This window comes from Erithacus rubecula, assembly GCF_903797595.1.
Source record: "Erithacus rubecula genome assembly, chromosome: 16".
Lineage (NCBI taxonomy): Eukaryota > Metazoa > Chordata > Aves > Passeriformes > Muscicapidae > Erithacus > Erithacus rubecula.
Genome location: NC_136668.1, coordinates 7,458,978 through 7,486,723, shown reverse-complemented (window position 1 = coordinate 7,486,723; position 27,746 = coordinate 7,458,978). Strand labels below are relative to the sequence as shown.

General features: G+C 41.2%; 2 protein-coding genes across 5 annotated transcripts in view; one reads left to right on the top strand and one right to left on the bottom strand.

Annotated features, from left to right (window-relative positions):
* Nucleotides 1-27,746, top strand: part of PDLIM4 (PDZ and LIM domain 4) — a 152,991-nt gene that overhangs the window by 52,131 nt on the left and 73,114 nt on the right. The gene's annotated exons all lie outside the window — the stretch shown is intronic.
* On the bottom strand, nucleotides 121-27,545 carry P4HA2 (prolyl 4-hydroxylase subunit alpha 2). 4 transcript variants are annotated; one of them, XM_079319625.1, is made up of 16 exons: nucleotides 27,469-27,545; nucleotides 26,353-26,455; nucleotides 19,862-19,961; nucleotides 18,095-18,191; nucleotides 16,782-16,933; nucleotides 15,180-15,317; nucleotides 14,147-14,386; nucleotides 12,337-12,548; nucleotides 11,401-11,577; nucleotides 7,881-7,951; nucleotides 7,552-7,651; nucleotides 6,550-6,603; nucleotides 4,155-4,214; nucleotides 1,860-1,928; nucleotides 1,375-1,471; nucleotides 121-629 (listed from the first exon to the last, which is right to left on the bottom strand). In XM_079319625.1, the coding sequence occupies exons 3-16, from the start codon at nucleotides 19,941-19,943 to the stop codon at nucleotides 559-561; spliced, it is 1,620 nt and encodes a 539-aa protein (XP_079175751.1). In that variant the 5' UTR covers nucleotides 19,944-19,961; nucleotides 26,353-26,455; nucleotides 27,469-27,545; the 3' UTR covers nucleotides 121-558. The 4 variants fall into 4 exon arrangements, with proteins under 4 accessions (XP_079175751.1, XP_079175750.1, XP_079175752.1 ...); XM_079319624.1 differs by lacking the exon at nucleotides 4,155-4,214 and adding an exon at nucleotides 4,021-4,086; XM_079319626.1 differs by lacking the exon at nucleotides 4,155-4,214.

Here is a 27,746-nt window from a genome sequence, read left to right as displayed (position 1 = left end):
ATGGTGTATTTTCTAGAGGAAAAGGGAAACAAGGCAACAGGCCTTCAGAAGAAACAGTAAAGGCTCACTGTTCCCTAAAACCAAATACTGAGGCACCAATCAAGGACTCCAAATAGAGAATCACTTTATGGAAAGAACATTTATTTTTGCTTTAAAACTTGTGATCCATAGAAATACAATAAAATCAACATGTACACAAAACTTTTTTTAAAAAACAACTTTGGTTCAAAGAAATAGTTAACATCTAAATCTTCTGAGGTACAAAAGGCACAAGACCAAGCACCCAAACAAACAGAATTGCTCACAGCACTGTTTGCACCTACAGAGGGAGACTGTAGGGAAGAAGGCTGGGAAAAATGTGGAAATAACTGCAACCAAAACACATGAATGTGTACAATATCATTTACTTTGTCTCACAGGTGTTAATATATTTTATTGTTCTTTTGTAGTAAAGTGCCAGGACTCTTGGAGAAAACAACGGATCATTTCTTAGAAATGAACTGGAACAAAGAACAGTAGAAAAGGAGACAGAAACAAACGTCTGCAGCAGGCTGGAATTCAGTCAACCTCTGTTCTCCCACAAGGTCTTAAGAATTCATTTCCTCTTTCATGAAACCATTTGTTCGAAACTGTGGAAACAGGGAACTGGAATTAGTTATCACCATGTAACCAGTGTGGGTATCATCACAACCTAGATGGATACTTCAGGTAACATCTCTCAGCTTGGGGATCCATCTTATACTTCTCTACTCACCCAGGGGAAAATACACAAAGATGCAAAAGGCTGGGGAAGAAAGGGTCTTCCCCAATGCACAATTCTGGAGCCAGCACTAACAGAGCAGTGTATTCTGGGGCTTGTATTCACTGTCAGTCAGCATGTTCCAGCACTCCAGGGGAATTCCTTAGAGGCTAGCAGATATAGGTATGGGAATAGAGGATATGAAGCTTGAGGAGCTTTCAGAAGGAAGCACAAACTCCTGATGTCCAGACACTTCCATTTACTTTACAAGGAGCTCTCACCCTTGTGCAGCTAAAACTATGGACAGATCTCTGTAGGAATAGACCTGATTCTAGCCAAGTGATAATTCAAGTCATTCTGGTGCTGATACATCACACAAACCCAGTGACAGTCTTACACTTCGTGCTGCCATTGACACAAAAACTCTCTAGAATAGCTATAGCTGTACAAAGCACCTGCTTAATGCTTCATGAGATCAATGGCAGAAAATCTGATTATGGCCAAATGACTCCAGTAGCTGAAATGCCAACACCCAGGACATTAAATTATTAGATGCTTTTATAAGAGGTAAGTATATCCCCAGCTTTACATACATGAGCCTTCCTCCAGGTTGTTTCTAAAGTAGTATTACTTACCCCATTTACACCCTACTAGTACTGGACAAGCTGCATGTCTTGTTCTATAATCCCCCTCACCACTTTTGAAGAGATTGTACCAGAACACTGCAGTTCCCTGAAAAGTGAGATCAGATCTGGATTAGTCAGAATCTAGTCAATATAACCAGGGGATGCCTATGGATTCAGCTGCAAGCAGCTGAAAGCACTTTAACAAGTCACCATCAACCACACATGAAAAATTTTTAGTCCTGTTCTAGCTCAGCCATGTTCAGAGTACAGAGGAATTCTACTGAACATAAGTTTACTTTGTTAAAAACAGCTGTACAGAGAAACTGTTTATTTCACACATTACAACAAAGGGAGATGCCCTTGAGTCTGCAACATCACTACAGATGCAATGAAGTGAACTTGTCACATCAGCTGACTTTTACAGGGACTGTGCTGAGGGAGAGACAGTATGTGGAGAGAGAAGGAATAAACCCAAACATATAAACAGACTTTACCTTCTTGGGCCATATTGCTGCCCCAAAATCTGGGAAAACTGTAGCTCCTCCAGCTTCTACATCACTCATCTGAGAAAACAAAGTCCACAAACTATACATTTACAATAATTTTATACAGCCTCACAAGTTAAATTGTCCCAAGGCTTGAGATTTCCACTTGCACCTCTACAAGCAGCACTGATGAGGGTGCACTTCAACCAGCACAAACTGCAGGAGTATCTGCTGTTGAAGGATTTTATTTCAGCTAAAGGCTTTTGTCCAAATTACATATATCTAGATAGATATTTCCTAGATTATCTATCCTCTACTCCAAATAGTCACTAGAAGTTGTGTACCTGCAATGTTAGTAAGCTAATACTCTAGAACAAGAGAGAGGACTTCAGAGTAAGCTGTTTTCAAAAATTTCATTACTTTTTATGATCCAATTAGGAAAACAAGTGTCTGTTAAACCACACATTTCCTCAAATTGAAACCATGCATTTGGAACTCATTTTCATAACTTAGTTCATGCATCTTGGTCAACCACTTCAAAAACTACACAAATTATTAGAAAGCCTCTCTTTCTGCACTATTTCTATGCTGTTCACCAGCAGTCTTATGCAATTTCAAGTGCTTTGGGCAGCTCAAGCTTCTACAGCTACAGCTATGTGACTCTAAACAAAACCAGGTATCTTTATGCTTTGCTCTACTACAGTGGAATGAATTTAACCCTATTGTATTCATCAGTAACAGCAGATTTATTGTAAATTCTAGACTTGACTCAAAACCCAAAGTTCCTGGAAATGCTCCCATTAGAAATAGAACATCTTTCCAATGAATTCAGTAAGCTTTGGGTCACATTCTAATTAAAAGAAACAAATTAGTCAGATCCAGCTCCCACCAAATTTAAAAACTACTATTAATACACTCCCCCAAATCCCCACAATCCATACTGTAACTTGGATTTCTGTTCAAAGCAGATCTTATTACCACTCTGTTGTCCTCCTGCTTGGTACAGTAAAAGGGCATCAGATGTACAGGTTTTTTGCCCCTTCCAACAAGAAAGCACATGTATGAAGCCTTGCTAGTTAATACACATCTCAGCCACACAAATACTCTTTTTAGTAAAGGTGTTGGTACATGTATGATGTGTTATGTGTTCTACATTGGACAAACAAAGACAAATTGCCTTTGACCATGTACAACTGGCAGAGAAGATGTGCACTGTTCCTTCTAAATCAAAGCTCATCCAAAATTCTGAGAAGCAAACAAAATAAAGATTGACTCAATTTAAAATCAAAATCTCTTTGCAGCAGAAACCCATCTTACTCCAATTCTTGTTTTGAAGATTATATCCCTTCTTGCCATATCAAGTTGAAAGAGTTCCTGGTTCTGTTTTGAGCCAAGTTTTTCTCTCAAAATATGATGCCAACCATCAAATTTAAAATTCTGTGGCAAAATATTTGAGTTACATCACTCAAATCTTAAACACAGAAGGTGAAGTGATCCTAAAGATAAAGTGGGCATAGGTTGATAGATAAAATAGTGTCAAAAGACTATGAAAACAAGGCCATTATTCACAGGGGCAGATATGTTTAGGATTCCAGTTTACATGGTCTGTGGGCTATATAATGCAGGCAACTAATTAATCTTTCAAATCTGCACTTGTAACCTTGCTGCACCAAGTTTATCAGTTCTGCCTCCCTCCATTTCTTGAAGCAGCAACTGTGATGAGCAACTGAGCAACTCTGGCTTTGCCACACAGCTGAGGAAGAAGATGACATACCACAACATCACGTGCTGTCAAACAGTGGTGGAAAAATACGACTGTCTCACATTAAGTGGTTGATAGTCAAGTTCTCCAAAAGCATAGCACATGAGTACCCCAAGTATTTTCCTCTGAGAAATAAGTCAAAGTCTCCTCTCCCTCCATGGAATCAAATTAAGCAGAAGATTCCATAGCAGAGTGGCCAAATGGAGAAGATGGGTCCTATATTCAAATTTTCTGCTCTGAGGTTGAATACCACCAAAACTCCATCAATTCAGATGGGACAGCACCTGATGCTTGCAGGAATAATGAAATCCCTACTGCCAGACACCAGGAAATCTCTACAGAACTGCACAAGCTGTAAAAAGATGCTGCTGAAGTTACACTCAATGCATAAAGGATCATCATACTTACATAGTTTAAAAAAGTGGCCACACGATTTCCAGTCCCTAACCGCTTGAAAGCATCTGGCTCATCTTTCTATAAAATTAAATGAGAATAACTGCAAATTTTGAGCTCGCAGACAGCAGACAGACAGAGGTACTTACATAGTTAAGAAACGTCGCTAGCCTATTTCCTTCCGATTTGAGTGTGCTGTCAAAGGGTCGCTGCAACAGACAACAACTTCAACCCGGGCTCCAAACAGGCTCTCACCAGAGCTATGCAGCTCTGCAGAGATCCTCAAGCCCAATTTAAAGAGTTAGAATGGAAAGGGGACAACTGATACAGGGCAACATTAAAGCTGTCACAGGTTGCAGCCAAGGTGCACGGCTGCATGCACAGAGCACTTGGATGCACTGAACAAGGGACAACTGAGGTAATGCTTTCAGGGCCTGTGGCACAGATGTTATCCAAGTAAGGTCAACAACAGGCCATTATTGTTCTGGGCATTGGTCCAAAGTCAACAACTGACATGAATACAAAAAATTAATCTTCAGTGAGCTTTAGATAACACAGATTCTTTTAAATGTAGCAACTCAAAGAAATACTGTTATAAGAATCACAAATGCATGTTTTGACAGCAGACATAACTATAGAGTAGTTTCAGGTGGTTGCCTGTCTAGGACTAAAGACCACATCAAAAAGATCAAATTGTCTTTAGTCTGTAAAACACATTTGAGTTTGATTTGTTGAAGTTGAGATCACACTACTGTCAGTGTAGAAGCAGAAAGAACATCTAGAATACCAGTGTCTTCCTTGCCTTCAAAAAATGAAATTACAAATTTATTTACATTGCTAATAGTCAGCAAGTCATTCCAGTCAGGAGACAGCAAGGTACATTTTTACACACAAAAGCAATAATGTTAAACATTTAAAGGCAACAATAAATCAGTATTCAAAAAGACAAACAGCAACGAAAACCACAGTGACCAGGTCTAATATGTTGTAGCTCAATCTGCTTAAAGCAAGTGGTCTTTCCTGAAATGTGTTCATAAAAACCCCAAGACCTGCATATGCAAATCCAATTCAAAAAAGCCAATATAAGAACACAGATACAGGGAATTCCCTGGTTATTGCCACTGCTGTGAAACCCACATCCAACCATAAATTTCTGAACTTCAACAGCAAAAATCGAACTTGAACAACCAGTAAAATCTCCAAGTTGTAATAGGCAGCTACTGAAGTGCCTCTATTTGAGAGCTGCAAGGGAACAAAAAGCTTCAACACTGATCAGAAGCTGGGGAGACACAGCAGCACCTCTATTTCAACACAAAGGCTGTGATACATAGAGAGCCTGCAGGACCAGACCAAAACTGTAACAACCTCTGCAGTTGCCTTGCCTCAGCTGCAGCCAAGGTTATGTTCTAAGTGGGGCTCTGCTCCAGCTCCTAATCCAAAAGTAAAGGCCACAGTGGCCAATTTGATGTCTGAGGTCCTTGAGTTCAAAGGCTTTGAAGAGAATTTAAGAGCATTTGCTCAACTCAGGAAACTAAGCAGACTTGAATTTAAGAGGAAAATTCTCAGAATGGGCCAAAGCCAACAAATACAAGTTTCCATAGTGTTAAAACTTGGAATTTATTTATTTTTTAAACAGTGCTAAGTTGGGTGGCTTCACTCAATTCTGCACTCAATTATTGGGTTGTGTGCTCTGGCTGCAGCAATCCCTCCTACCAGGTAAAACCACTGGGACAATCTGAATTATGCCAGATCCCAGTGAAATACCACAGAAACCAAGGCATCACATGGATTTTATATGTGAAATTACCAGTCACCACATCTCTTTAATATGCTTAGCATATCCATGAACTTTAGGGTAATTATTAAGAATCTGCTCTTCTTTTCTCCAACAGCAAACCAGAGCTGTTCTTTGCCAGGCAGAGCCCTCTAGTGCCTCATGAAGACCCAGCACCACTGTCTGTAATCCACCTGTGCTGGAGCACTGCCCTCAACACTAACTCAGGGAACACTTTCACACCCCAGGGTGCAGCCACTCTCAGAGGTCTGCCAGGGTTGCACAACCATGAGGATTTCCATAATGTTTACTTTTTGGGAGGAAGGTGGAAGGGTATCTCCTCCTCAGTCAGTTCCTGCAAAATGCTTTAAAGCACCCAGCAAAGCAAAGGTTGGACAACATCACTGAACTCAGAAGCCTAATGGAACAAGGCAGACTCATAACCCAGGGCTAGCAGAAGACCTCAGTTTACAAATAGAACAAATTTACAAAGGCAAAGAGCACATTCAAGTACTGCATGACTCTTTTAGTGTCTCTGTACTGTGTAAGGAACCAAAGCCCCAGAGGTAATCAAGGATATTTGTTCATTACTCCCTTGAACTTTCAGCATCAGAGAAGGCAGTGCAAAGGCTTTTCAGAAATCATAACCCATCTATACAACAGGGCTACATACTAAATGCTCTAACAGAAAACACTTTAGAAAGTTCTCTCAGACTGAACTGCTCCTTCCTCCCCACCCCTCTAAGAAATAATTGCAAGTGTGATCTTACCCTAGAAAAATCAAAATGTGGCTCATACTGCCCTCCCATTCCGTAGTTGGCAACCTACAGCATAGAAGAAGGAAGAACATAAATATCTATTGAACTGGAAATGACTGCTGCAGAACAGCACTTGCTCTCAGAAATCCAAAGCATGCTCTGAGAAACAGCACTTTGTGGCAAGATTATTATCTACAGTACACTTGATTTATTTATAGATTGCCGGAACTGAGGTACCCACTTGAGAAACAACTTGAGTGCGTTTTCCCTTTTGTAGTTTGAGAGTTTGTACTTATCACTACAACAGCCTGTTAAACATTCAGCAGCAATAGTCCACCACACTTTTGCTTCCTTCCTCAGGAGGAAAGGCAAATGAATGTGTGCAACTCCCTGTGGCTCCAGCCTAGGGGACAGAACTGGACTCTGTGCCATTCATGTATGATCTGTCACATACCAATGTATCCCCAGGATCACAGAAAACTAACTTAAAAGCATCTCTTCACTTTATGATCACATAACATGTTTTAGTTACTTTGAGGCTGTACTTAATGTGTCTCCCAGATCACTACACAACTACTTGGTTTCTATGGATAGCCTTTAATAAAGAGTATTTCAATCAGGCTCTGAAACAGGAATTCAAGGAGCATGAAGGAAGAGAAACAGTGAATGGGCTAACATACAGCTATTCTGGCAGTGCTGTACTACTGGCACTCTTCTCTCCCCAGCAGCCATCCAGAGATGAGAATTCATATGAGAATATAGCAGGACTACAGAAAATATTTGGGTCTTAGAAACATTGAACTAGGACAGAGAATTCGCTTTTGCAGACTTGAAAAATAAGCAGTAGGCATTTTCCTCAGAACAAACTGGTAAATCTCAAATGCCTGCATGAAGTTATCTTATATTGCTTTGATATCTCCACCCTTCTCTGCCTGGCACACACAGGGAAAACATTTGTCTGCACCAGATCACCCTAGCCAGCAGCTAATTCCAGGATGAAGCCAGTGCACCAACCTGCAAGAGCTCAGCTGTTTTCACTGTTAGCCCTGTGATCTGCTGCATTCGCTGATTCACCTTGGCCACAACAGGATCATCATCTTCTTCTAACCATGAGCTACAGGAAGGATAGCAACACATTATTTTACAATAACAATCACCACATCACATTTCCCAAGGCAGAAGGATTCTTCTGCTCTTTGTCAGATGGCTAAAAGAGCCATTTCCATGCATTTGTTGGGGAAGCTTTGGTTATATGCAAAGCATTCAAGTTTTCAGACACAGTAGGTAGCAAACAGCAGCTGTTAGGCACAAAAACCTAAAAGCTCAACCCTTTCTCTGCTTACCTCTTGGATACCCTGTAGCTAGCCACTGTAAGGACACCGGTTTTGGGATCACGTACTGTGGCTCGTGCCAGCTGTATCAAAAAAAACCCCAAGGGGGAAGAAACACATCAGCTACAGGATAGAAAATTTCTCACATCTTACCAAAAGCAACACCTGATTTGTCCAATTTCAATATCTCACTGGATGAAAGAGCTTCAATCTAGAATATAATCCAATTTCATGCTAAAACAACACATGCAGAAACACAAGCACAATCCATCACCTGCATTTTATCCTGGAAAAAGAGTCTGATGAGCTGCACAAGCCATGATATTGATTAAATCCATGAGCTGCTTGCTGAACAGGTTTTGAAGGCACTTTTTTTAAACAGCTGGATACAATATTAGTGAGAGGGAACAACAAAAGTTAAAAACATATGATGTGCAAGTTTCTAGCAAAGAGAAAATCATCGGATAGTGCATGAATTTCACAAGTCTGTTCCTCATGTGGACTAAAAACCCAACCTCATTCTCAGGTGTAAAATAACAAGTGAAAACTTTTACAGAACAAGTTACAAATTTTGGGACAAGCAAATCCCCAGTGGTAGTAAACTCCCAAGGACAACTCTCAACATGCCCATGCTCAAATTTTCCAGCTGAAAGATGTCTGGAACATCTAGTTCTGAGACAATTTGAGATTACATGATCGAGGTAACTCTTGCAAAAGCATAGCACACCTACACATTTTAAACAGTGAGTATCATCACATATAGGCCATACCACCAGATTGGTAGGAAAAAAAAAATGGAATTTGGCAAAACTAAAAGTTTGCTGTGGTGTCAGAGTGACAAACGACTGCTAACAATACACCAGCTCATTTTGGTTTCATTCTTGCAGCAGAGAACAAGAACTGGGACACTCCTTTCTTTGACTGTAAACTCAGACCACATTTAAATTTAACTCCTGCCAACTACACACACTCTAAATCATCCCTTGCTTTCTGCCACCTAATTATAGGTCATAGAAAGCCTTTTTATTTGCATCTTCTTCAGAGAATGCAGTCTTTATTTCCTTCATTTTTCCTCAAATAAGTCTCCAGCCAGCTTTACAATCCATGTCAGCTGTCATGTCCCTATACAAGTGCTCTTGGCACAGCTGTTCTGTAATTCTGACTCACTGTTATTTTGTTCCAGGTTTTGCCTGTATAAATTATAACAGAAGAGTCAGGCTGACTGAATGTTGTTCTTCACTGGTACAGTGAAGCATAACTTTGGGAATATATATTTCACTTCCCAAACTTTTCATTCTGCTACCATTTTCAAGCTTGTATATGCTTGCTTGATTTCTGCACCTAGCATGCAATCTAAATAAAAGCCTGACTGCTTTGATATTATTCCCTATCTGCTCTGATAGGTAGCTTTCTTCATTTAACCACACAATCTACATCTACATCTATAAGCAACTGATAAATGTGTGGCTTCCTCTCTCAGGGTGGAGAAATCAGCTTTGTAAGAGGTATTTGCTTTCAAAAATCATCTTAACACCCTTCATTGGTCAGAAGCTTCACTGACTGTTTCAGAGTCTATTTAGTTTAGCAAGCTCTCCACTGTTATTTCCTTCTGAAGTTCTGTACTGCTAAACCCTGTTACTCAAGCTCTGATAATTATGGCTCCCCACTTAATGCCATATTCTCACCTGTTCAGACATTCCTGCCTTGCAGGTAACATTAAGAATTTTAGGAATATGGTTCTCATACTATGATGATGGATCTGCCTCAATGCTATCCACATCAATAAAGCTGAAAATTTTATTGACCCTCCCCAGCCAGTTCTGATGGATTGCCTGAAAAGTTGGATCTACTTTTTGGAAGTGGAATAACAGTGATTGCATTTTGCAAAACAAGCATAAAAAGCAACTCCACTGCAGCTACTCCCAATCACATACAGATGTTCTTGCTCTACAGAAATTATTGGCAAGTGGAAACTGCAGATAATGTTGGAATGCTTGGACTCAAAAGTAAAAATTTATTGAAAATGCATTTTAGAATAAAAGAAGTGGCTCTTTCTCAGCCTAAAAGAAAATAACACTTCACAGTTTTGTCTGAAAACTTCCACAATTACCAACTAAAATTTCTAGGCTAAAATTAAGCTGTATTTATTAAGGACCATCTAATCACAGGACTTGCATTTTCCATTCTTTCAGTAGTACTATAGAACTTAAAGCTACTCCTGCAGCTGAGCTATACACAGGTTTAGAAAAAACAACTTGTAAGAAAATGGTTGCTTTTTAAATTGACAATTTTTACCTGAATCTTAAGGTTATAATATCTACCTACTCTTCTAGGGTCAGGCTGCAGTTCTACACTACATTGATAACATGAAAAATTCCTCTAACATTAGTAATACATGTAAAATTCAGAGGCCAAGAATTAAGACTTTCCATAAAACTTTGAATAAAAAGGAAAACCAAAAATAAAAAAAGCTGTCTTTAGATAGTGCTTTATTTGATAAAATAGGATAAATGATATGCTGTATGCGAATGCTTCCACTTTATCTGAAGCTCTTGAAGTTTTCTACTATGATCTAATAGGAAAAATTTTCCATTTAAGGAGGTGAGAATCCTCACTGAGACAGGAGTGTTCAGCCAACACTTCCACAGCTGGCTGGTAGTCATAGAAGACCAGCTTCACAAACATTCTAAATTATTCATGATCTTGGGACTCATCAGTTTCCCAATCTGTTTCCAACTATTTATGCTTACATTTAGAAATACTTACAGAAGGGTAGATCTTCACTGAAATTTCAGTACCATATTTCATAGCAGTAGCCTGAAGAGTGCTAAAATGAACCATTCCTCTATAAGCAAAGATCTGTTCAGTTTTACATTCTGTTCAGACTTGACAAAATAAACCTAAGAGGGCATCTACTACTATCACACTGCAATACTACTTTTTGCCTCTAGAAAAAACAGATAATTACAAGCTTTGTATGAGGCAGCTGCTTTTTTTAGTGTGCAGAGTCACCAGAACTCATACCATGAGTAATAGGGAACACCTATGGTTTAGAACAGAAGCAGTGGATTCTAGATACACAAACCAAGAAGCACCCAAACCCTAGGTATTATTCTAGCACAGCTTAATTTTTTTTCTTTCCACTTCTGTTGAGATTTGGGCTTTTAAAATTTCATTTAAGTTTGGTTCCATTTCAAAAGGCAGACTTAAGGCATATTGCACACCTACTCCTATTATTTTAAGTCAGCCATTTAACTTTTCAACTCTAGTCTCTAATTTCTTTAAACTTTCTCAGCCATTTACTGAGAACTTTGCATAATTAAGTGCAACAGTGCATAAATACCTTTGGGAGCCTGGGCTTTATGGTCCTACATCACCAGGCAGTTTCAAAATCATTCCCTTCAGGCTCACAGCTGCAGTGTATCATCTGTGGTATGAAACCAGATCTTTCAAATCTTTGCTTAGTTCTTGCTAATGGAGACTGAAGCATGGAATTAGCAGTCATTAGTGAGATGGAAAAAGGGAAACTTACTTTTGGCTTAGCTAGTTGTTTAATTTTCTCTATTTCTTCATCAGACATGACATCATAGTATCGCACAATATGAGGACTGTCCCATTCATCTTCTTCTTTAAAGGGAGCTATGAGCAGATGAGGGTTTCTGTTTCCATCATGGTACCTACAAAACAGCCTTTTTTGTCTTCTAGGTGTCTGAAACAAAACACCAAACAAAGCATTGTTTGCTTAAACACTTTTCTTGAACTTCAAACAGGCAAGATGAGTTTCATTCCACACACATTGTGACGACCAGAGAATACAAGATGTAAACAAGAGTGATTTTCTTGTTTACAAGAGAAATTACTGCAATTAAAAACAAGATACCAAGTTCCAGATACCACATCTGAAACACTAAACTTTAGGGGAATTGAATCATAATAGGTTACATCAAGAACTACACAAGCAATGAGCTGTAAAAAAAGCCTGGTTCTCATAATTGAGACTATATAGATGAAATAAATTCATTCTTTTCCCTGCACTAAGAATTGAAGCCATGCTTGTTGAGAGGTACTGGAAACCACTTGGTCAAAACAGTCATTCCAGAAGAACATGTCTAAGATGCAAAAGGGAAGGAATAACGTGATTCCCAGAGCATGGTAAAGCATAATCAGCTCTCAGGGGAAAAAGCCTCCTTTAGTATCTGTAAAGCTGACTTTGACAAAGCTGAGTAGACAGACTGAGGAGAATCAGTTTCCAACAACCTTTAAGAGGTACAGCTAAGAAAGGTTTGTGTGTAACAGCTGAAGATTGAGAAGCCATGATACAAGGTAAAAATCTCAGCCTGGACAGAACCAAACTTAAATTTTTCTTGAAAAAAAAAAGAGCTTAACAGAAGGGAAAACATAACATGTCCCACTAACCTTGACCACCCTTATGCAAAGGCATCATAGTCAGGAAATTCTCTTCTCTTACCATTTTCACCCCTTCACCTCTGCAAAGGGCCTCATAGATATCACGCTCTGGCAAGTAGTCAAGAGGCCTCTCATAGGCTCCACTTTGCACCACGGCTTCTGTGGTTGTCACAGTCTTGTTTCCTGACTTGTCTTTCTCCTTCTCCTCCCTCTCCTTCTCCAGCAGCTTCTCAAAGTACCGCAGATTGCTGCCTGCTCTCTCATGAGTGCTGTCTTCATGGGGAGAAGAGAGAGAAATGGTGATTTTTGCAGATGCAGGAACTGTTCCTAAAGCATTATCAGGCAAACAAAGGGATTGGCTTCAGTCTGCACTGAAAACCACCACTGGGAAGTTTCTGTCTTTGCAGAGGAGAGATGCACAGAGGAACAAAATAATCCTTTCTGGAAGAACCCATCATAAACTTGTATTCCAAGAAAAAGAATAGAAGTTTTTGTTCTTCACATTCCTCATTTTCTCTCAACTTCTCTGACCAGTTCTACCCAAGATAAGCAGATCACCAGAGTTCATGAGCAGAGACCAAGGTAGACTTGCTCTACCCCTCCTTTACACCATGATCCTCTCCCCCACACTGCACAAGCACACTTCAACAAGTACTGTGGCAGAGACAAGCCACAGTCTTCAGTCCCAAAGAATTCTCTCAGGTTGGGAAGCTCTGAGCCCACCTACAGCATCCATCTGTAGCTCTAACAGGGTGGGAGGGAGCCTGGATCACTAGCATCTTTGGACATATTAGTGATTTATTAATGATGTTGGTATGAATCAATAAACAACATCAGTAGACCTTTACCCTAGATAACTAAGAAGGAACAATTCCTTGTTCATCTGTGCTCCTGGATGCTACTACCTACAACAGATTCTTTCCCTTTTGATCTTCCCAACTTCACTGCGTTTATCTCATGGAACCAACCCCAAAGCTCATTCTAGTCACCACTCATTAGAGCACAGGCTAATAGTGGCCAGATAGGGAAGCTGAGCCCAGAGCAGAAGCTGCTGCTTCAAGTGGACTGCCAAGTGTGTTCTACTGCTTGCTGATAAGGTTTTGCATTCTGCTATCAATGCTAAACCCCACTGCAGAGGGAGCTAGATTCACTACATATTCATATTATTGTCAATTTTCATTTAAGAATTCTGTAGAAATTAGACTAATAAATATTTTTTAGTAAGAAGGTTTCACCCACTCTCAGGATATCTAAACTAAGAACCACAGCTCATTAAAAAAAAAAAAATCCATTGAATACCTAACACAAGTAATGTTAACTCTAAATGAGAACAGACCTCTCTAATGAAGAAAGTAGGCAAAGCTGGATAGGAAGCTTATTTGCTTACTCAAGGGAAAGCTAGAAACTGTTAAAAAATAAAAGGAGGTTTTAAGAAACTCAGGTTTTTTCCAAATATTCAGAAATAAATACTGTAAGACCTCAGGCAAAGTATTCCAGCATCAGAGTACCCACACTGAGGAATAAAAAGGCATATGTAAAGCCTACATGTATGGTAGCCTTGATCTCCACTTGAGACAAGCAAGGCTTTAACCACTGCCAAACACAGCACCTTAGCACACTCCAGCCAAACACACAGGTAGTGAGTGCAGTCAGACATACTGGGGCCTTGGGTAGCAACAGAATGGACCATAAGGCAGCTTGTTAAAGATACTTCATGTATAAATAGACCTTTTTAAGGACCTACATCTATTATAAGTCACCTATCAGGATAGCCTTTCCAGTCAGCTGACCAGTGTGGATGGGCCATGACTGCTCTCAGCTCTGCTGCTGGTAACACTCCCCAGCTAAAATAACCTGGTCCTTGTTCTTACCGAGGGATATCAGCCGTCTGGTGAGCTCCATGGCTCTGTGCAAATCCCCAAACTGGAAAACAGCATAGCTGAGATAATCTAGGATGTCCACTTTGCTGACTGTTGTATCCTCCCCCTCATCATGCTGTTTCAAGGCCTGCTCCATCCAGAGCACAGTGTGATAATAGTCTCCATCGTTGTAGGCTGTCTTCCCCATGCCAAAGCAGTCACCAACTGTCAGGAAGGATCTGTATTTTGTTCCTAAAAAACAAAAAGATAGCTTTCAGCAATACACAGAGAAGCACCTTTACCTTAAATACATGGGACTCATTGAGAAGTATCTGCAAATACAAACTTTTATAATCCAAAAAAATTTCTAAGAAACAATGCTTCAACGATATTATAAGTTCACTATTAAAGAGTAAACAATTTTATTTTAATTCATTCCTTTGGAAACAAGGAGAAGTTAGAGTGGTAAGCTATTTTGTTATCTGTTGTAGACAAAGGAAGAGCAGACTAACATTTTAACAGATTACACTTAATCTACAGATTAACACTGTTAGATGATCAGAGATGTCTGACTATATGCACAGCCAGCTTGTTTCTCTTTACTGTCAATCTGTACTTGTGCATAAGCAAGCTGATGTTTATTTAAACAAACTGGCTGTCCAGTTGAGTGTGACTGCACTGATTTCCAGTTGCTCCAGATCAGAAGACAGACAGATAAGGTTTAAAATTTAGTTAATTATTAATGGCTATTAATACTTAAAATAACTAAAAACATTGAGTCAGCTCATCTACCCACACACCAATGAAATCTATTCAATCTACCATGTTGGTAGCCACCATAACCTACTTCAGTAGGTGTCTCATAAGCAGCAACAACATTCATCAGGACTCAGCTAATAATCAGACACCCCAGAACCTCTTTAAATTTTCTGAAAGATCTGTGGCAAAACCAATTAATCCTTATTTCATAAAGGACTTTTGGAGAGAGTTTGAGGATGCTACCACTTCCTTCCTGTTAAAGCCAAGGAGATTTTGGTGCACTTACCTGGCAATTTCCCTCGAGAGAGGGTTTCAGAATCCAGTTTATAGGTGTCCTGCAGGCGCATCAGAGCCTTTGCTGCTCCAGTCTCATCTTCCTCAGTTGGAAAAAACTGACGCTGGATTGTAAGATTTGCAATAAAGCCTTTGCAGCAAAAAGGAAAGATGTTACTTTCAGAGCTTGAATAAGTATCAGTACAAGATTGACACAAAGACCAAACATCTGCTCTGGTTTGAGAACTGAGTTTTAAATAATCCAGATTTAAAGCCTCTTATTAGGCTCAAAAGTTATAAACACGTTTTTTGCCCCTTTTCACGAAATATGGCTCATGAGTAAAAAACAAGGGATAAATAGCTAAACTCCTCAATTTTCTTATGCCACACAATTACTGATGTACAATGTGAATCTATGATCTTCATTTTCCTGTAATGTCTCTTTCTGACATGAAAACTTTCATCAGATCTCCTGCTATACCCATAGCAACAACTGATTTTAGGTTGTAGTACTGGTCAATGATCTCCCACTCTGTATTCCAACCTCTAAAGCCATTAGAGCTTTTCAAGGCTCAGTTCCAGGGACTTGATCCCTGATCCAGGATCTCCTCACTAGAGTAGGGCCTTAGTCAGTTCTCACTGAGTAAGTTAAATCTGACAAATAAAACCAGGTGATATTCAGAAATAAAATTAAATGTACTAGGTAAACATATTAGGGTTACATAGCACATTGGTTGGGCAGAAGAGGAAGCCATCAACTGGCAGAAAACAGCCCTAACCACTTCCACTCATAGAGCAAGCCAAATTGGAAAAAGAAGGCTTTAGAAAAAGAATTAGTGACAGAAGTATTCAATACACTTCAGTATTTTATTTCCATTTAGGATAACTACTCCAAAAGGCAATAAAGGCCCCGGAAAAAGCTTTCAAGTACCTAAACTTTAGTATATGCAGAGTAGAAAGGGAAACCATGTGGTGTCCTGCCTGAAAAACATAACCACCTCTCCTTCACTTTCCAAGAGTCCAGTAAAAATAAACCTTCATTTAAAAAAGGTATACAAGCAAATTCAGGCAGACACCTGACAAAATGATGCAAACCCAAGAATTAGTACTGGAAGCATTTGATTTAGAAGGATAGGTTTAGAGATAGCAACCATATATTATCCTGGTTTTGACAGAGTACAGCATCTGCCAATTCTAACACTGGGGCTGAAACAAATTTCTCCACCAGTTCAATATGGGACTCATTTTGATTCTTAATCTTATTCTCTGATCAACATGGTCAAAAAGCAACGATCATCAAGAGAAGCAACAGACTGGAAAAGCAAATGAAGCAGTTTATATAGAAGAGAATATAACACTCAACAGTTACCATCACAGCTTTAAGCATATCCCATTCTCCCTTTCCACCCAAACTAAAACTGTTTCTGAGTCTTGACTGAGTGTGTTTCACTTGCAAGTTTTGCAAGTTTCACTCACTTGGGTAATCAGTACACACAAGGGAAGCCCTTAGTTGCTTCTTAAACAAACTTGGCAATAATATTGAAACCACAGCCAAGCTTGTGGTTTTCCAGAACACAAAGCTGCCTCCCAACAGCAGTCCCCTGTAACTCCTTACCATTTGTTGTGTCCTGAAGAACCAGGTTTTCCAATTCAAGCCAGTCCGTATTCAAACGCTTCACAAGCTTATAAGCATTTACAGGGTGTGCCAGATACCCTTCTGGATCAGAGGCTGATTTGCTGGTCAGTACATCCATCTTTTCAGCCCAGCTGGAATGAAAAGTGTGCACCTCAGCCTGAGAACAATTTATGAATGCACATCTGCCTTCTTAAATCATTCTCATTACACATCTAAATTACTGCCACTTTTGCTGTCAAAACTGGCTTTCAACCTCTCAAACTCACACACAAAGATAAAGTGGAAATTTTTTAAATGACAGTCTTCTCTTTCAAAGGGAAAATATTTCCCTGGTTAGTATTTTAAACCTAACTTCAGCAGACACACATCTCAGTTGTAATGAGCCTTAAAAATACAAGTTTATTCACAGATTGAACAGATACTCTCTTCACCAATACTTCAAGAGGATATTGCTTTGCTTCCAAAGGGCAGCTTTTCAAGAAAAGAACATTTTGTGTATATGTGACTAGACTTCCTACTATTTCACTACTCCATAGTGCTGTTCTCATCCTACACTCCTAAAGGAAGGTCAGATGGACACATACAGCCTCGAGTTCAGAAGTTCTCTGGAAAGCATAACTCCTTCCAGAGGCACTTGGCTCTTCTGAACATGGACCTCATTCAGACTATGCTCCTGTCACACCCTAGTATATATTGCTTTTGGCTAGACAAGAAGTAACAATCTTCCTAAGTGACACAAATATCAGTTATCAGCCAGAACCTTCCAAGTGATCCAAGCAATCCAGACAACATCAGAGATGTGCTGCAGCCACGTTAGCACTTGAAGAGAACATGGCAGGACAGCTGTCCCTGAGGGCAAAGCCAACACAGCAAGGAACCCAGAGATTTGGCCAAGGCCACTGGCACACTTGGCTGTTGTAAGCAGGTCTGATGGCATGAAAGCCAGGCAGCACAGAGCACTGGCACACAGAAACATTTAGCTCTTGTGACAAGACTCCTGATTTGATTCTGATGTGTCCTCTCTACAGGAGTCCTGTGATGGTACAAGGACAGAACAAAGTGAGCAGAGCCTATCAGAGCACCATTTCTAAAGAAGCAAATTCTAGGTGATATCTGAAGCAGGGACCTTTAATGTGAATAAATTACGCCAAATTAGTACCTATGCTCTCCCTATGATTATCTACTGAGGAAAAACCAACACGATTTAGCATCAGACAGTGGTAACAAAGGTGGGGTCTGATTGAACACAAATGAGCCATTTTGTCACCCTTCATTGCACAAATCTTTCCTACCTTTTAATCTGAGAGAGCTTTTTCTCTTCTGCTCGGATATATTCCTGTAAAGACTGTACCAAGTCCTTCTCTGCATAAATCAGGTCTGTCATTTGACCTAAAAAGAGCAGGAGCAAAAATATTCATCAGACCTAGAAAAGTAACAATTACTAAGTGCACAGAAGACAAACCTTAAATGTTTAACCTTAAGGGCTATTAAAACCATCATAAACAACAGACAAATGAAGGATGTGCATTTAAATGCCTGTAAACCACAAAAGCTGTTAGACACATAGGTCAGGCATTCAAAGGCTTCAAGGTGCTTTTAAAGTCCCAGATTCAACAGTTCATGCAGCTTCACTCTAAACTTTTCTCTGCCTCTGAAATAATTTTAGTATTACAAGACAATTAAAACAAAGGTTTGACACTCAAACAGCTATGGAGACAAGGCAACAAAAGATCCAAAGGATTGCCAAAGCATCTGTTCTACATATGGATACAGATTAGGTCACACTTACAAATTACTAGCATAACCACTGGCATCATTTAAAGTTACAGTTTTACAATATGGGTAACTGTGGAAACAACCTAACATTACACTGAGAGGAATTTCAGACTAATGTTCATAGACTCACACACACTCTCCTGATTAGCACTAGTGCAAATTGCTAACATATTAGTTCTAACTGCTAAGACAAACTTGGCTTTTCAAAGCCCAAACTGAAAGAGCACGATGAGGTTCATAAATGCAACCACAGCTCCAGCATTCCAAAGTAATTATGAATGAGGCATGATTAAGGAGACAGAAGGCATCAGGATGTGCTATTTTCAGAGTTAGAAAAGAGTAAGAGTCAGAAATAAGTAAGTGTAAAGAGAAGGTGATCCTTCATGGAAGCTTTGTATAAAATGCTACTTAGAAAAATCAGAAGCAAATAATACACTTGAAGTTAAATATGGTTCAGTCAGAACCAGGGCATGTGAGAAGGTTGGCAGTGGATTCTGGCTGAGCAGTTCCACACAGTGGTGCAGAACAACCCACCAGGAGCTCTGAGCTTTGCCATTCAGAAACAGCTCCACTGATCAAAGGGCATTCTGGAGAACAGCCAGTGGTAGTTAATCAGCCTCTAATGCCCTTATGGAGGGGAAGTCCCCAAACTGCTCACAGGAAAACATTAGACCAATTAACAGCAAAAAACTCAGTTTGTGCTTATTTGAAGCTCTACCATACTCATACACAGTTGTATTCTATTAGAACCCAGGAACTAAATTGTCATAAAAATCCAATTATTTTACAGATTTATTACAAGGCAAATTCTTTAGGACTCACTCAGGCTAGCAAAACACACAGTGTAAGGGAGTTACTGATTTTTCCATCTGATACCTAACTCCAACATTTTGAGAAGGAGATTTCAGGTGCTGTGGGAAAAAAAAAAACTTCACATATTTACCACCAAAAATATTTCTGTAACTCAAATTCTGGACTAAGCTTTTTAGCATAAGGTGATGTGCTCTGTTCAAGATGACAACAGATGCACAAACCCTAATAGAACACAGGCCCCATCTTATTTTAATGACAGAGGCCCCAGAGAAATTTAAATCATGTTGATCAGTGTTCTAAGTCAACCAACTGCAAACAAATTGCCCTGATGCTGCAGAAGAGCAGCTTTTCCTAATAGAGACAGTGTTGGGCAGGGCCACACGAAGAAAGCCTTATGCTTCAGATAACTTTAACAGCTCTAGCAATCACAATAATCACATCACATCATCATGCACTGTTTTTTTCCACACCTATGGAGGTAAAGAACTCTGCTTCTGTGTGCCAGATCAGGAAAACACAAAGGAAGAACATCAACTGCAGCCAGGGTTTCATCTTCCAGATAGTTCAAATCTATAAAAAATGAAAAGTAAAAGGAGGAACAAAAATAATTAATTATTTGTGAGAAACAAGCTGAAGCATTAATCTTTATCTTCAGTCATTTTACCGTCATGAAAAATATTTAGATTCTGAGTTTTAATTAGTAAAGCTTGAAAAAACTCTTCTTGAACCATAGGGACTGTTACTTAGTCTCAAATGCTACCTTGCATACTCTTTGGGATTTACATGGAAGACACTGAAAAGCTCACATGAGAAAAGTAAAGGAAACAACATATTGTCCACTGAGACAGTGAGAACAAACTCTTCTGCAAGAGCAGTTCAGCACCTTCCATGTCAAACATAACAAGAGCTGGAAAATATGAGACACAAAGAATTGTATTAGATTCCAATAATAATAATAAAAGTCTAAAATAAATGGGTTTATAGCATTCTATAAATCTCAGTTATTTAAAAACTGTCTAGAAACAAATAGTGAGAAAGCCAAATAGAGAAATAGAACATTTTGTAGCGTGGAAGTGGCAGCAATGGTTGGAAAAGTTAAAAGTGAAATTTCCAGCTCTGCTTATTCAAGATTCGTTTTCTCAGAATACTGGCCTCTGGGCACAGCCCTTATAACTTCTGTATTTCAAAGGCTGTGCCAGTTTAGAAACCCAGCCCCAGAGAGGGATGTTGAAAGCAGATTGTTCCACGTCCAAAAGCATAGCCTGAGGGGATGGGAGGTAGGCCAGTCTGAACAGATGGGACCAAGTGAAGCAAGGAGCATACAGAAGAGCCTCCTGAAGATCTAATGACCAGAACACCTTCTCCAGGAGGTTTGTGAGGAGCACTGCCCTTGGATGAGTCCACAGCTCACCCCAGAGCTGCCTGTCCACCAAGCAGGAACAGCCACCACAAGAGCCTCATGTAGGAGCACTGCTCAAACGTGGAGCTGCTGGCACAGCCTTGCACAGTGTCAAAAGGGAGGTGACAACTCTTCACCTCAACACAGGAAGCAATTATTACTTTTTCTTACTCAATGTAACTGGGCAAACTGGTGGCTCAAAATTACCACCAACCACCATATGACCCAGTAACTCCAAATACAGTAAAAATGCATCTATTGGGGGCAAAATGCAATCAGCCTGAGAAAGGGGAATGGAGGGGGGAAAATAAAGGAATATACATGGAGTGTCTTGAAATTTCAAGCAATGCAGCAAATAGAAAAAAATCAAGATAATTCTGCAATAACTCTAACTTGTTCCCTTGGGCTCCACACATCTGCCTCCAAAAGATGAAATAACCACAAGGCAAAAGAAGAAAAGTGGATATTGCCCTTTCTTTTTTTGCTTTTCAAGCCCACAGGACAATTGAAGCTCTTACCCTCAGCTGGGTTCACCAGTGCCACAGACACAAACATCAAGCACACCCTCAGTGACCCACCAGCACTAAAAACATTTGAAGATGTCCTCTGCTGTGCATTATCACATGGCAAGATGATTATTTTTAAATAATTCTTTTGATTGCTTTACAAGACTACTCAAGGAATCAGAACCACTTACCACAACAGCTTGCAAGCATGAGTAAGCAGGAAAATGTCTCACAGTATCATAAGTCTTCTACTTTCCCTCTTCTGTTTCTCCCCCTCCTGCAAACCACATATTCCCAAACTGCTTGTTTTAGTTAGTTAAGAACTAGTACATGAGTGATCTGAGTGTTGGACTGAGAAATGAATAAAGCTGAGTGAACAGTATCAAGCAGAGGTCTGCCAATATTACCAGCCACAGTAAGTGATGTAGCAGAAAGCCCAGCAAGTCAAGTGCACATGGGAAATACATTAATTTGTATATATTAAGCCTCATCCGTCTGTCTGAATAGTCTGCCATCATTTAACAGAGTGGTTTTTTGGCTGCACAACATAAAACCTGGGAAATTACTTACAAGTGAATATTCCAGTTAAAACAACACAACTTTACATTCTCCTGCACCTCCTTACCATGTTCTCTCACAGCTGGGGATATCTGCCAAGGAGGACACTTACTACAGCAACCAGCTTGTCTTTATAGAAAATCTTCAACAGGTTCACCATCCTACTCAGTTTTACCTGACTTAGTAAACAGAGATCTCAGTAAAAAGAGAAAGCAGCTCTTGCTCAAACAAGCAGGACACCTGGCTGCAGGGTTTGCAGATTGTCTGTATACATTATTTTCCCAGCTGTTACTGGGAAAACCAGCACAAATAATGAATTGCAGGAGGCTGAATATCCACAGTCTTGGCTGGCAGGAACACGTGTGCAGAGCCACATGTATGTGTGCCCACCCCACTCCAGCTGAACAATCTGCTAACAAAGAGGGCAAGAGGGTCAGAAGGGGCATGAGCAGCTCCTGCTTCAATAATGGAGACAAATGTTTGTAAAGCCAGTGTGTTTTATACAAACAAACTCCAGACAAAGAGCCTCTGTAGGACAAATACTGCCTATATTTCTTGCTTTTTCTTTTGTGGGGGACTTTTTTTTTTCAAACTTCTTTAAGTACAAGACCTCAGTGAATCATTACTCCCCACTTCTCCCTAGGGAAAGAGTGCTGTCAGAGAACATGGGCAGAAAGAAAAATGGTTCTAGACAAAATAGATGGAATTTTTCTCCAAGGGTAAGACTGAATTCTTTATTAGATAAACTTTCTAAAAACCTCATAATCAACACGATATTAAAATAGAGACCTGACCCATTAAAGGGAAGTTGTTTGCACATCTACCATCATTTTCAGTTTCTGATTCACTCTGAATTTCATATCCAGTCACAGTGAACACAGGCCAGCTCCCAGACAAAAGGGAGGACTTTTTTCAGGTCAGAAGAGGAAGCAAATGCCTATTACTCATCCAGTGCCTTTAGGACTCAACTTCTGATCAAACTGATATGCTACAGTCCTCTTTATTCACCACAGTAAAAGAGTACTCCACCTACCTGACAGCCTAACTAAAAACAGGGACAAAAAAAGCAAGTCCTTCATCCAGAAATTTGCACAGACTTCTCATGCAGGACAATTAAGTGGAATCAACATAAGGCCAGTCTGTACAACAAAGAACACAAGTCATACCCTTTGTTGTGGTAAATGAGACCAGAGTGTTACTTGTTCTCCTATGTGAACACTCTTTTTGATCACATGAACTCCAGAAAAAAAACCAAAGAAGTGTTCTACTCCACACTGAAAGGTGACAGCACTTCCTTGGCTATGGGGCTTCTCCAAAGGAGGCAGGGAACTGGGGATCTAACTGCTCCAAGCAAAGTCACACGTTTTTCCAAAGACTAGGTGGGGGAAAAAATTTTCAGAGCACACTGCAATGTTTTCTTCTAAGGAATTAAGGCAGAGTACTTCTTTCTGGTTTGGATCCATGCTTACAGACCCAGAATTTGCTGCAGAGGAATAAAGCCTGTGAGACAAAGTATCATAACCAGATACTGCCAACATCTGATTAAGATACAAATTTTCTGAGCTACTGGAATACAACACACAGGCTGATGACACAAGTGAGGGTTACAGCCTGTCCCCTCTTCTGTGCTTGCCTGTGCTGTTAAAGACACCTGGGAAATCACCCTGAAAAGCTGCTTCCAAATGTATCTATATTTAAATATCATGGTGAAATCCAACAAGCAAACCACTAATTCAAGATCACCTCAGGTTACTGAGTTCCTGGTGCACACACAGTTGAGGCTCTGAAGTTTGGTCCATCCTCAAACAGCAATCTGAGGCTGGACTGTTGGGTAATACAGATCTGTTTGGGGCTCCTGCAAATGCCACCATTTCCCACCCTGTCTTCTTGCTTACAGAGCCCTCCACAAACAATGGAGCTTCAAAAGTGGGCATCAAGCAGCTATCAGTACTGATGGCTGTAGATAAGGGTAATGACATCTAAGTGGAAAATAGTATAAACAAAATACCTGCAAGGCTGCTTACTGATTAAGAGCCAAAAGACAGGCTTCATTATAAACAGATTTTCAAGATGTTTTAGGAAGAGGAGCTTCTCTCAATACCAACCAAGAAAAGCAGCCATAAAACCATCCACTAGTAGCAGTATTTCAAGACTTGCAGATTAGTCCAATACATGATAGCAGCTATAAAACTTTTAAAAAGTTATTAAATACTAAGAAAATATACACCATTCACTGAGAACTTTGAAACAAATTATTCAGAGCTGAAATTCATTAACCACATGAACTCAGATGACCAGTGTTCAACTCAGCCCCTTCCTCCAGAGCACATTTGTTTTACTGCTTGAAGCAGCTTGTGCCAACATCACCATATTTCTTTACAAAGCATTTTAATAAGCATCTAAAAGCAATTATAATTACCTGGCAAAAACACCAATGATTGCCTTGTGTTTCTCAAGGCAAGCCAAAAGAAAATGAGGAAAAGCTGTTTATTTACAAGCATTAACAAGGACACAGCACAATCATGCAAAACTGCTGGCATTTCTTTTAACATAAAATAAATTATAACCACCTTAGAAACCATAATCATCTTGATTAGCTCCCAGTATTTTTTTAAAACTGTAACAAAGAATGTTTCTTCCACGTTCCAGTAGAGAACAAAACCGATGCAAGACTAAGGCACAGCAAATCCACTTGAATCTTACTGTGCAAGCTCTCCCTTTATAAAGCAGCCTGGAGTCTAATCCCACAGTGTTGGTGAAGACAAAAAGACTCTGGGCTTTTTCCACTACAGCTTATTTTTTCAGCATTAATATTTAGACTGCATTTTACTGTGCAAAAGCCATAACTTTAGTATACCATCATACTTAACATAACTTGACATAACTTACCATTTGTTCATATAAAGCATTAAAAGTACCTTCCTGTTCTGAAATGAGGGGTTCTTTTCACATTAAAAGGCCTGTCAGTGAACTGTTTCTTTCAATTAAATTTAATTAAAATCAGAGGTTATCATTATGTCAGGGGTTGATTCTATTCACAGAATCACTAGGTTGGAACAGACCTTCAAGACTGAGTCCAATCCATGCCCCAAACCTCAGTTACACAATGGCACCAAGTGCCATATCCAGTCCTTTTTTAAACACATCCAGGGACAGTGACTCCACCACCTCCCTGGACAGACCATTCCAGTACTGGATCACTCTTTCCATAAAAAACTTTTTCCTAACATCCAACCTGTATTTCCCTTGGCACAGCTTAAGACTGTCCTCTGGTTCTGTCAGTGCTGCCAGGAGAAAGAGACCAACCCCTACCTGACCACAGCCACATTTCAGAAAGTTGTGGAGAAACCAGGTCACCTCTGAGTCTCCTTTTCTCCAGGCTGAACAATCCCAGCTCCCTCAGCCATTCCTCACAGGGTTTGTGTTCCAAGCCCCTCACCAGCCTCATCCCCACGTGCTCAAGTGTCTCAATGTCCTTCCTAAACTGAGGGGCCAGAACTGGACACAGCACTCAAGGTGTGCCCTCACCAGTGCCATGGGGGCAGAATGAGCTCCCTGCTCCTGCTGGCCACACCATCCAGGTGGTGGCCAGGGCCACTGGCCTTCTTGGCCACCAGGGCACACTGCTGGCTCATGTTCAATTGGCTGCTCACCAGCAACCCCAGGTCCCTTTCCACACTGTCCCCAGCCTATAACACTGCAGGGGGTTACTGTGGCCAAAATGCAGGACTCAGCACTTGGATTTATTAAACTTTATCTTAATGGACTCTGCCCACCCATCCAATTGTTCCAAGTCTCTCTGCAGAGTTTTCCCACAGATTGAAACGCCCCCAGCTTAAGGCTGTCTGCAAATTTACTAATGAAAGACTCCATACTCTCATCCATGTTGTCAATAAAAATATTGACAAGAACAGCACAGACTCCTGAGGGACACCACTGGCTGCCACTGTTCCCCACCACTCTCTGGGCCCAGCCATCCAGCCAGCCTTAACCCAGCAGAGTGCTCTGACACTTTTCCAGGAGTATGGACTACCAGCTTTCCCAGGAGTATGCTAATATCACCCTAGAACATGCCCCCTTCCACGCTCCATGTTCTCATCTCTGACATATAGAAAACTATGCACGAAAATCACAACTAGTCATAGGAAAAATATCTATGTTTGCAGCTTGCTTCTTTGGAAGTTTGCCAGTGCACACAGCATGGAAATTATAAACAGATTGGATTCTTCACTTAAACCTCCAGTGAAATATTTCTTACACTAACTGGTAAACCCTGCTCCCTCTGCTGCTACTCTTTCAAGTATGTAATTCCTGCACAGCTTCCTAAAGTACAATTAGTCACATTAAAAAATTGCAGCCCAAGAAATCATGGCATTAGCAAGAAGCCATATTCTTGTCTGTTAGTGCCACACCAGTGCTAATTTACCAATGCAGAATAACGTTCTGTTTGTGAACTGAGAGTGGCAGTTATTGATTGCTATGTCTATTCACAACATACCTGTGGGATTATTTCCAAGTCCTCAATGCCAGAGAGATGAAGTATTACCCCAGTAAAGATGGCCACAGCAGCCTTTCAGCTCCACTCCACCCTAACAGAGCACCTATAAAATTAAAAAGCAAGAGGCTTTGCTATCAAATTGTCTTCTGGGGAACACTACTTTAATACTGAGGAAGCAGGATGATTACTGGCTAGAAACACCAAACATCACAAGTCATATAGTCCCAAAAATAGTCTTTATTTACATATCCTCTCTCCTCCTTGCTTCCAGGTTACAAACACCTTCTTTGCTTCCTGAAATAAAATTACTCCTGTCAAGCCAAAGGCATGTTTTGGCATCCTTAAGGCATGCCAAGCTGCTGTGCCCCAGCTGAGCTGCGGTAACACTTAGGTAGCAGTGCCTTCAATTTTCATACCAGTTACTTTCCAGAGCAGCCTTTCACACCAAGGCTTCAGTCACTGCAGAGTACGGGTCACACACTGCTGCCTGTGCTCTCCTGGCTTGTCCCCAGCTCAGCTGCACAACTGTGCAGGGAGACGCATTTTTTTGGAAAACAAAGCTCAAAGTAAAATAAAATGAGACGTGAGCAGAACAAGTGGGGTTTGAACACCTCTACAAAGTTTAAGCCATCGCTTGCTCTATGCTGAGCCTGTAGCAGGTAGGGAACACGCACAGGCAGCTAATGCAGCTGGCAGTCATTTAACCGGGAATGCCAGTCCTATCAAACCCAAACTGCGCGGACAGGGGAATGAGCTCTCCCACTTTTCTGCGATGACACCTCTAAGACTCTCACAAAGACCCGCTGATGTTTCGTGATGCCGCCTCCCCCCGTGCAGAAGCCCTGTCCCGCAGAGCCCGGCCCCGGGCAGCACCGAGGGGCCGCTGCTCGCCGACCCGCGGCGGGGCGCTGGGCCGGGGCAGCCCCCGGGACCCCTCGGCAGCGGAGCGAGGAGCCCGGACGAGGACTGAACCGCGCCGCCGGGCAGCGCTCACGGCTCCCCGGCAGCAGGACTCCCGCTAGCGCCGGGAGCGGCTGCCGCCCGCATCACAGGCTCCGGCCGTGCCCGCGCCCTCAGCCCCGCTCACCCAGCCCCGCGCACCCCAGCCCCGCTCACCCTGCGGCCGCCGCTCCCGCCGCCCGTTCTAGAAGCGCCCCGGCCCTTCCAGCCCCGCCCCCCGCCGGGCCCGCCCCCCGAGCCGCCCCCAGCGCGAAACCCCGCCCCCGCCGCCGTAATGCCGCGAGTAGCGGCGCACAGCCCGCGCCGGCCGGCCGCGCTGAGCTCTCCCCGCCGCTGCTCCCCGCCGCTGCTCCCGCCGCTGCTCCCCGCCGCTGCTCCCCCGCTGCTCCCCCGCTGCTCCCCGCCGCTGCTCCCGCCGCTGCTCCTCGCCGCTG